An 11,002-nucleotide genomic window follows, 5' to 3' on the forward strand; every position below is an offset into this window, starting at 1 on the left:
GCCTCATGGGGCTAGGGTTGCCACCTTTTCTGAAAAAAATTACCAGCCGTTGGGGGGGGGCAGGCACAAAAGGAGGCGGTCCGTGATGCTAAAAGGGGAAGAGCCACGCATCGTGACGCAAAAGGGGTAAGTTCTGAGCGAATTGGGGGCAGGCCAAGGGCTTTTTAAAGTGTATTACAAATTCGAATTCGGCTCAAATACGATTACGCCGGAATTATGGTACTTTTTTCAGGATAAAAAGCATGTTGAATTGTGTCTAAAATTGCATTTTGCACTTGCAGTTGTTAATAAGATAGTGTGGAATCATATAATAGTCACATTTAGAAGGGTAATGAAAGTGGGTCTTACTGTCACAATTACAATGTGAGTTATTGTTTCTAGGCAGAACGTATAGATCCTCCATTGCATTTTCTCACCAATTAAACACCTCTTGCTTTTCTATCATATATAGTTCATTTGCATATTAAATAAAAAATAAAGCTTTATTTGTCTGTGAACATGCCCCACTATCTTCCTTCCCCCTACAATAGTAAGTGTATTTCATACCATCTTTATACAAAAGGCAATTTCCCACTGTAGGTGTTAAAAACCCTTATATTTCCATAGCTTTATACTGATGAATGACATAATACTGTGTGGCCTATTTATTAAACCTCAATTTTTTATGGTTTTTAAAGGGGGAAAAAAACCCTAACATGTTTTGAGATTTATCATGCTCCAAAGCTGCTAAAAATGTTAATCCAAAAATACTCCAGTTAAAACCAAGTAAAAGTCAATGGCAGATGATCCCATTTACAATTGGAACATGGTTTATGCATTCATGGTTCTCTAAAGTTTCTGGCTTTTAACGCTGTTTTTTGTCCGATAATCCAAGTAACTCAAGTTTTTTGGACAACTCCAAAAAAGTCGTACGTTTCAAATGTCAATTCGAAAAACTTGCACAGTTCAAATTGAAGCTCGATTTTGCCCAAGTGTGGACACCAGTATTACATTATAATCTGGTGTTGTTTTAACTGAAAAGTAGCATTTTGCTACTTTGTGATTTATTTGGCCATTCCTTGTCCTTGAAACTGAGTTGAAAGCCAGTTGAGCATTAAAGGCCTAAAGTAAATCTGACCTAAAGGAAATCCTGTTACATAGGGTAAGGTCACACTGAGCGTTTCAGGGAGATTTAGTCGCCTAGCAACAAATCACCTCGTCTTTGCGGCGACCAATCTCCTCGAACGCCTTCCCTCACTCTTGCACTGGCTAAAATGAAAAATCGCCGGCGATAAGCAAAGCGATGTGTTGGGTTTCCAAAAAAAGTTGCGGTATTCAGGCGTCAAATCCTAAAAAGTCACGGATTCAAATTTTTTTACGATCTTATTGAGACTTTTTGCGCACAAATATGTTTCAGGAAAATGTAATGATAAATGGGGGGGGGGGGAGTCCATGTGGATTGAGTCGGAGTGGCTTTCCAAAAATAGTGAGATAAATTTGGATTTTGATAAATAACTACCCTTAGAGAAAATTTAACGTGGAAAACTTTTCTTACCATTCTCGGTAGATTTCTTATCTTTCTTGGAGGAGCTGTAAAGAAAGACCGGAACACTGACCATACTGTTTGCAGTGTAGAAAAGAAAAATCAAAGAAGGCTGAAGACAGTTATAATAAATTGTAATAAACTGCACAAGTGCAGTTTCGTGTAGCAACCAATCAGACCTTAGTTTGGATGAGCTTAAAGGAACACTAATACCAAAAACTGAAAGTTTCTGAAAGGAATGGCAATATAATGTAGTGTTTGCCTGCTCTGGTAAAACTGGTGAGTTTGCTTCAGAAACTCTACTATAGTTTATATAAACAAGCTGCTGTGTAGCCATGGGGGCAGCCATTCAAGCACAGGATACACAGCAGCTTCTTTATATAAACTATTGTTTCCGTTTTAATAGTGCAGCACAACAGTACATTATATTTCATTACTTTAAAAGACTTTCATCTTTTGTGTTATTGTTCCTTTAACTCAATTTAGGAAATGAAAGCAAAGCTCTGATTGCTTGTTATGGGTTACTAAACTGGTGAAGTTTACTACAGGTATGGGATCTGTTATTCAGAATGCTCGGGACCTGGGGCTTTTCAGGATAATGGATCTTTCTGTAATTTGGATCTTCATACCTTAAGTCTACTAGAAAATCATTTTAACATTAAATAAATCAAATGGGTTGGTTTTGCCGCCAATAAAGATTAATTATATCTTAGTTTGGATCAAGTACAAGGTACTTTTTGTTATTATTACAGAGAAAAAGGAAATCATTTTTTAAAATTTAATTTATTTGGATTATTTGGATAAAATGGAGTCTATGGGAGACAACCTTTTTGTAATTTGAGCTTTCTTGATAATGGGTTTCAGGATAATAGGTCCCATACCTGTACCTTCGTTTCTAAATCTGCTACAGGAACTACTAAAGAATAAAGCCCTAGATAATACAGAAAAGCTGGGGCCATTTAATAAATGGATAGTTCCTTAAAGGGGTAGTTCAACTTTTAGCATATTATAGGTTGACCTACACTAAACAATACTTTAACTGGTCTATATTATTTATTTGCAATGGTTTTGTATGGTTTCTCTTGTATTAACCTTCCTGTCCTGTGTCTTTTCAGATTGCAACTGAAAATGCTATTGGTTGTCAGGGTCACTGACCCCAGCAAACAAATACAACAGAATGGCTGTACAGCTTTATTTTAATAGTTATTCTTGTTTTTATTTATTTATTCTGGTCCTCTACAATGATTCTGCCAAGCTACTGCCTGGCTGATATATTTTTACTAACAGGGATGACCAACCAACCACTCATGAATATTCATTCATCTTTTATGATAGTGGGTCGTTCCCCTTACATTCATGTGTTTGTTATTGTAGACCGCAGGATTCTAAGACAATTTACAACTGATCATAATTTTTGTTATTTTTAATTATTTCCAGGATTGGGGTTGTCAGGTCAATTAAACCACCTTTTTCATTTAGTGCATTTTTCATCTCTACATTTTTCAAAAAGCGAGATGCAATATTTAAAAAAAATAAAAAAACTTTGCCCTGGACGTTTTTCCTTCTGCGGCTGAGAAACCCTAAGGTGTCATGGAAAAAGGAGAAGAGCAGAGAGGAAATGAAACATAGGTGTAATGGAGTTTTTTGTGTGTTTAATGTGTAGGTAGAACATACCTGTGACGTCTTCTTATGCCCAGCAGTAAGAATAATGCAGTGACAAGAGCAACGACAAGTATAACAGCAATCACAATGCCAACGATTGACCCAGTTCCAATGGGAATGTCATTAGGATCATTCTCTGAAAGAACAAAATATTGCATTTTGAAACATCTGTATAACAATATTATTACTCCCAAGCGTCTATTTATACCTATTTTGGTGGGACAGCCCAGAATCTTGCAAAAGAAAATGATGGTGCTTACCAGAGAATGTTCGTATGACGGAAATAAAGAAAGGCTTGGTTTAGTGGAACATAAGGGGCCGATTCACTAACTTCGAGTGAAGGATTCGAAGGTAAAAAACTTCGAATTTCGAAGTTTATATTGGGCTACTTTGACCATCGAATGGATCGTTTGACTATTCGACCATTAAAAAAAAACTTCGACCCCCTAGTTCGCCATCTAAAAGCTACCGAAGTCAATGTTAACCTATGGGGAAGGTCCCCATAGGCTTGGCTAACTTTTTTTGATCGAAGGATATTCCTTCGATCGTTGGATTAAAATCCTTTGAATCGAAGGAATTATCCTTCGATCTTTCGATCGAACTATCTGCGTTAAATCCTTCGACTTCGATTTTAATTCCTAGTCGAATATCGAGGGTTAATTAACCCTCGATATTCGACCCATAGTGAATCGGCCCCTAAATGTGGTTAGACCTAGCCCAAGTGAAGAATGGATAAAGTCAACAATGCTGGGAGGTTTGCTGAACCGTAACATGTTAAATCTACAGTCTTAGACCTTAAAGGATACATATAGGATAAATGAAACCCCCTAATTTTGTAGGCAATTATGTATAATATATGGCAGACATGTCCAAACTCCGGCCTGCGGGCCAATTGCGGCACGTTTTCACTTTAAGACTGGCCTGCAGCCTTAAACAAGGATTCGCCCATTCAAGGGCAGACCCGGATAAAAATTGGCATGCAACTAGCCAGCCCGAGCCAGGAGTCGGTCGATGAGCAGTGCTGTCTATCTTCTTGCCGCAACTGCTGCACGCAATGATGTAATCGTACATTCATGACATCACTGGATAAGGCGCTAGTTCTGACAGGAGGCTGCGATTCCACCCATGTGCCTTCTAATGTTTCTTGTGAATGCACATGAGCATGGTCACCCACTCATCCCCCCAGGCAAAATGTTTATAAAATATGCTTCAACATATCAATCAAATAATAAATCGAAAAATATAAATCAAAAAATATAATCAAATTAATCGGAGGGCTCCCTTCTGAACGGACATTAGACTGGGTCTCACCGAATATCATTCTAAGGTCAGAAAAATAGAATATAGAAATGAAAGGAATAAGAAAATAAAATATAGCCTCAATGAGAAAACAATAAAAGTTTTAAACAAGTATATACAGTAGATGAAAAAAAAAAACCAGAAAAAAAGGGAAAAGGGGAAAAAATAAAAAAAAATTAAAAAATAAGGAGGGACAAGAAAATGATTTATAGTGCGGAAAGTTCACTTCACTTGACAACATATATGTGCAATCAATGTGCTTAATTTACAGAAAAGTTGCAAAGTGCTACAGTGCATTCAGAATACAGGTATGGGACCTGCTATAAAGGATGCTCGGTAACGGGGTTTCCAGATAAGGGATCTTTCTGTAAATTGCATCTTCATACCTAATGGTTGAAAGAATGTCAGACTGAATGGTCGGCCCCCACACATTTTCACCTCGCCAAATCTGGCCCTCATTGCAAAAAGTTTGGACACCCCTGATATATGGTGTTGATTTTACTTTTGGCTGAAAATTCATTTTGCCTTCAAAAATTGCCCCATTGGTTGAACTCCCCATAAATGTTCTCTGGTCAATGTCCGAGTTTCAAATGAGGGGTGGGTGTGTCATAACGGTCCCTGCCAGAAGCAGAGTAGGAGGGGGACAGCCAATCACAGTCCTGCAGTCACACAAGCAAAGGCAGGCTTCAGTTCCCTATCAGGTCAGCCTAGCTGCTGATTGGTTCCTATAATACAGTGCAGAGAACTGAGTGCCGTCGGCTCCCCTGCACAGCCAGACAATTCAAGGAGCAGGAAGTGGAAGAAAAGGGAGGGATTATTAAGGTTTATGCAGAAATATTCAATAAATCAGCCTAAAACACTACTTTTTAAAGCATATTCCTTTTATATTTAATGCACTGTTTTTTTTACACCAAGGGGTTATTTACTAAACTCTGAATGCAAAACTCAGGAAAAATTCATGATTTTTTTTTTTTATAAAATCAGACTTTTAAAAAATCACGAATTTTTCAGAATTTATTAAACCCAGAGGATGGAAAAATCTGAATCTCAAAATCCGGCACCTCAGACTTGTTGCGATTGCGTATGAGTCAATGGGAGAAGTCCCAATGATTTTTTGATGTGCGCTGGGTTTCGTGCCATACCGCGAAGTTTTCGTGTGAAAATTCCAAAAAATCGTGAAAAACCGGATGAAAAAATCGGAAAAAAATCGCAAAATAGGATGAAAAAATCGGAAAAAATCGTGAAAATCAAATTTTTTATGGCAAAATAAGTGTAAAAAACCCGAGCGGATGTATTCAGAGTTTGTAGCAGAAAATATTGAGATAAATTTGGACTTTCATAAATAACCCCCAAAATGTCTCCTTTAAATGAAATCTCTTTATGTCTTCAAAGGTCTCTGTTCTTCAAATTTCCCATTATTCTCCTTCTATATAACGGAACCAAAATGGCAGTTAGAGAATATAATTTCTCCTGCTACTGACAATTTATTTTTCTGAGAATTAAGTGAAATGTGCAACCCTATCATGTGGGGACCTAGTATCAGTTCCCTAAGATACACCGAAGGATAAGGGACTATCCATTTCATTATTTACAATGCAACTTGCTATATTCTTATATGTTTTTAATGTGGGCAGGTATGGGATCAGTTATCTGGAAACCTGTTATCCAGAAAGTTCCAAATTACAATTTCCTATATTTCTGTAATAATAAAACAGTACCTTGTACTTGATCCCAACAAAGCTATACTGTAATTAATCCTTGTTGGAAATAAAACCAGCCTATTTTACTATAGTATTTATTAGTCAATTTTTTTTCTGGTTGGAGTTTCAAAGGGAAAAACACATTTTTTTCAGAGGAAAAAAAAACCCTTGATTTGTTTGTGATTTATTAAACCCAGGCTGCTGAAGTCCGAATAAAAAAGTCTTAAACAGACCAAGGTCATATAGAAGTCAATGTCTCGCTTACAATGAAGATATCCTGATCTGCACTGGGTTTTATACAATTACCCTAATAATTCATGGGTTTCGGACGATAATCCAAAAAAATCGGAGTCTTCGGCGTCAAATCCAAAAAGAACGCACAATTTGGTTTTTTTTAACGAATTTATCGATACAAGAGTTTTCCAAGTTACTTTATTGATAAATAGGTAAAATGTGAATGGGAGTTTAGTCAAAGTGGTTTTACTAAAACAATGAGAAATTTACGGATTTTAGTAAATAACCTTCTTAAGGTATGAAGATCCAAATTACAGAATGATACTTTATCTGGAAAACCCCAGGTCCCAAATTCCCTAATTCCTTTCAACTCTAGAGAAAGCTGGCTGAGGGAGTGAGCGATTAAACAAACTCCAGGTTGACATTTAGGGGGGCCAGTTCTGTGTGCCGTCCCCACTCCGGACCATGTCTGCACAGGGGGCGGAGGGGGGGTGGCTCATCCTTTCGCTGTGTGCAAAATGTAACTTTTGTCAAATTGAAATTCATTTGAAATAACACACTTACTACTGCCCATGTGTAAGGGCCCTTAATGGTCGAAAAACGCAAATGTAAATGCTTATAAACAAACACTCTGGCAGATTTACTAAACTCGGGGGAATAATTCAAATGGAAAAAAATTCAAATTTCGATTTTTATTCGATCGTTCGATCAAAGCTTTTGTGGTAAATCCTTCGAATTCGATATTTGAAGGATTTTACTTCGAGGGTCGAATTCGAGGGTTTTTTAACCCTCAAAATTCGACCCTTGATAAATCTGCCCCTTAATGTACTTAATTTTTCTTAATGCATTTCCAATACGTTTAGGGATCATTAACATTTTCTGAATTTTCTTACTATTTTCTGAAAACCACCCAGACCAAATCAGCACAGACTTTTTCCCCCTATTTATCAAGAAATATTAATGAAAATTTCTTGTGCGGGAAAAGACTAAGGAAAAAATCTGAATCATCTGATTTTTTCAGATTTGACACTGAAAACTGCTACTTTTTCGGATTTGCTGCCTGAAACCTGCGATTTTTTTGGATTTGATGCCAGAAACCACGAAATCTTCAGATTATTTAACGTTTCGTTCCAGCGCAGATCATGATATCTTCAAAATGTCAACAGGTCACCTGCCATACACTTGTACATGAACTTGGCAGGTCTGAGTTGGAGTACTTTTTTACATCTTGCAAATATAAGCTGAAGCCTGCGTTTCCTTTCTGTATATCTGATGTATATTTACAGAGGGACAGTGACAAGTATCAGAACTTACCATTCACAGTCACATATACAGAGGTTTCCTGCGAGAGCTTTATCACTGAATTAGTCACTATACACGTATAATTTCCTGCATTCTCATATGTGGCCTGGTGGATGTGCAATATGTTATTTTGTAAGTCTAAGTTAGTCCCATTGAATTTCCACAGGTAGGCTGGTGCAGGAACAGAATCAGCAGAACATTCTAATGAGAAGGATTTTCCAATTGTCACTTGTTGTGGATCTGTCATTTTCAGATTTTCTGGACCATCTGCAATAACACAAGACCCACATATCATAAACCATAGGAGGAACAAGGCAGAATAAGGCACATAACCCATATATCATTAACAAGTAGTGATGGGTGAATCTGTGCGACAAACATTGAAGTCAATAAGCGCCATAATAATTGACGTGCATCAATTTTGACAATTTTTATACGTGTGACTATTTGGTCCAAATGCATTAAAGTCAATGGGCGTCCAAATAATTTTGGTGAGCGACAATTTTTATGAGCGTGACTAATTGACTAATCAATTTTTTTGATGTGGCGGATTTTTCGTGAATTGCCAACGCAGTTTCATGAATTAATTCGCTTGCAGTGAAACTCGGAAATTCGCCGCAAATTAGTGTCTGGCAAATTTATTTGTCCATCATTATAAACAAGCACAGATATGAGTGAAAAGGTTAAAGTGCGACTATATATAACTCTTAATAGTTTCGACAACTGTGTACAGCAGGTTTAAGCAGCACAGAAGTCCCTTAACTACCAGTCATTTCGTCCAAGCAATAGAAATAGCAGATCATAGCATGCAGCAGGGAGTTCTCTATTAGTCTTTCCTATCCTTCCCACTAATCACCTGAAGTGGTAAATTTAAAGGGATACTGTCATGGGAAAATTTTTTTTTTCAAAATGAATCAGTTAATAGTGCTGCTCCAGCAGAATTCTTCACTTAAATCCATTTCTCAAAAGAGCAAACAGATTTTTTTATATTCAATTTTGAAATCTGACATGGGGCTAGACATATTGTAAATTTCCCAGCTGCCCCAAGTCATGTGACTTGTGCTCTGATAAACTTCAATCACTCTTTACTGCTGTACTGCAAGTTGGAGTGATGTCACCCCCTCCCTTTCCCCCCCCCAGCAGCCAAACAAAAGAACAATGGGAAGGTAACCAGATAGCAGCTCCCTAACACAAGATAACAGCTGCCTGGTAGATCTAAGAACAACACTCAATAGTAAAAACCCATGTCTCACTGAGACACATTCAGTTACATTGAGAAGGAAAAACAGCAGCCTGCCAGAAAGCATTTCTCTCCTAAAGTGCAGGCACAAGTCACATGACTGGGGGCAGCTGGGAAATTGACAAAATGTCTAGCCCCATGTCAGATTTCAAAATTGAATATAAAAAATCTGTTTGCTCTTTTGAGAAATGGATTTCAGTGCAGAATTCTGCTGGAGCAGCACTATTACCTGATTCATTTTCCCCATGAAAGTATCCCTTTAAGGTGTTAAACACCTTTGTGTGTTTCCACTTGATGAACTACTCATTTTTACTGCTCATCAACCGACTCCATAGGCCTTTTCTAGAATCGTTCATAACTAGTGCTAATTTAGCTACTGCTAAATTTTTCGAAACACTGGACGCCGGCGGATTTATACAGCAGTTTTGAGAATTTATTCGCCGGAGGCAAAACGTGCAAATTCACTATTCATCACTGAGCGCAAACTGATCACTGTGTTACTGGACAAGTCCCTAAACCTGCCAGGGGCCTTGGCATATACTTTGACTTGAGACAAAAGCTGTAAATATATAACACTTATACTGTATGTATTTGGCCACACAAACCTATAATATGAATGTTGATAAATGTCTACTAGAAATTTTAATCTTGCTACTGAATGCACTGACTTTATTAAATAAAATGGATGATTACTATTATTTCAGTTAGTTACACATTTATTTGAGTTATTTGAGTCAGTTACACATTCATATGTTAGACCATACAGTAGTTACTTACAGTTTACAGTTAATGTGTAGGGATCACTGATAATCTTACTGACGGCATTTAAAGCTTCACATCGATATTGTCCGGTATCTGAGCGAGAGACACTGGAGAAACTGACAGTCCTGTTATCTGCAGACAGAATCAGTCCGGGAGGGACAGGGGCACCATCTTTGCTCCAAAGGATATTTTCAGCATTATTTGCACTGCATGTGAGGGTGACTTTCTCCTTCTCCTGGGGTTCCTTATTGTTTGTGCTGATCACTGAGGAAGTGACAGGTTCTAGAGATACAAATGCACAAAGTCACAGTGGAAGAACTGGTTAAAGATTTGGGGAAAAGATCATTTTATAAACTGCACAACAAACAAGGCAAATAAAACAAGTTTAGGTGTCAGATATATAATTCTGCATACAAATCATTATGATTACATTTATTCCATGCCAAAAATGTCACTTGCTATACATGAAATATGATAGCCAATGAAGGAAAATGCTCTTGAGATGGTTATGGCTTTCAGAGGAACGGGGGTTATAAATTCCACTGCTTCTTCTGAATTTCAGTGAACAGACATTAAAATCAGTAGTCTGTTAATGGTCTCCATTCTGTCCATTGTCATTAGAGGAGATGTTGGACCTAAATTCCCTGTTTCTGGTATCTATTGTTCAAGCATTATGTATAAATTCAATAGGTTGTAGAGAAACAGATATGCTGATGCAGAAACTGTATTGCTGAACTCAAGATTTTTAACATGCTCCAGACTGTGTTGTGAGGTTTTGTTTTAGATTTTTGTCTACAAAGTCTATCCCAAACCCTAAATTTGGGATATATACAATCTACAAGTAAGTACTGTGCAAAGAGTAGGCAGGTTTTAGATGGAGTATTTTCATATTCAAACTTGGAAGAGATTCGGGGCAGAATAAATCACAAAAAAACATCTTTTTTTACTGCACCTTTTTCAGATTTTCAGCTTCAAAGCAGAAGCTGCAAAAAGTCATTCTCAGTCTCCTATCAAACTGACCAGCTAGGGTTTTAAAGCCTCTTGATTAGCCCGCTGAAGTTTATCTGGCACCGTTTGTGAGTGTATGGCTATTTCTACTACAGTGCTATTTAAACAAAGTAAAATAATGAAAACTTTTCTCAGAAATGGGAGTATCCTTTTTTTATATAGAGGGGATCTAAACACTGCAACGTTTCGGGGTGATCCCCTTTGTCTCCTGATGTTTCATTACAGCCAAAATGACATAACATCAAGACGGCTGCCATACTGCTAGGGAGCAGC

The 11,002-nt window shown here is 37.4% G+C and overlaps 1 protein-coding gene across 2 annotated transcripts in view; it reads right to left on the reverse strand.

Annotated features, from left to right (window-relative positions):
* LOC121396543 (carcinoembryonic antigen-related cell adhesion molecule 5-like) overlaps positions 1-11,002 on the reverse strand; it is a 47,743-nt gene that overhangs the window by 11,828 nt on the left and 24,913 nt on the right. Inside the window, exons 3-6 of one of the 2 annotated variants that reach the window (XM_041571579.1) lie at positions 9,737-10,003; positions 7,732-7,986; positions 3,197-3,320; positions 1,535-1,569 (exon numbers count right to left, since the gene is read on the reverse strand). In XM_041571579.1, coding sequence (XP_041427513.1) covers positions 1,535-1,569; positions 3,197-3,320; positions 7,732-7,986; positions 9,737-10,003 — 681 coding nt within the window. The remainder of the gene's footprint in view (positions 1-1,534; positions 1,570-3,196; positions 3,321-7,731; positions 7,987-9,736; positions 10,004-11,002) is intronic. The other variant, XM_041571580.1, reaches the window with a different exon arrangement.

This window comes from Xenopus laevis, chromosome 7S, assembly GCF_017654675.1.
Source record: "Xenopus laevis strain J_2021 chromosome 7S, Xenopus_laevis_v10.1, whole genome shotgun sequence".
NCBI lineage: Eukaryota > Metazoa > Chordata > Amphibia > Anura > Pipidae > Xenopus > Xenopus laevis.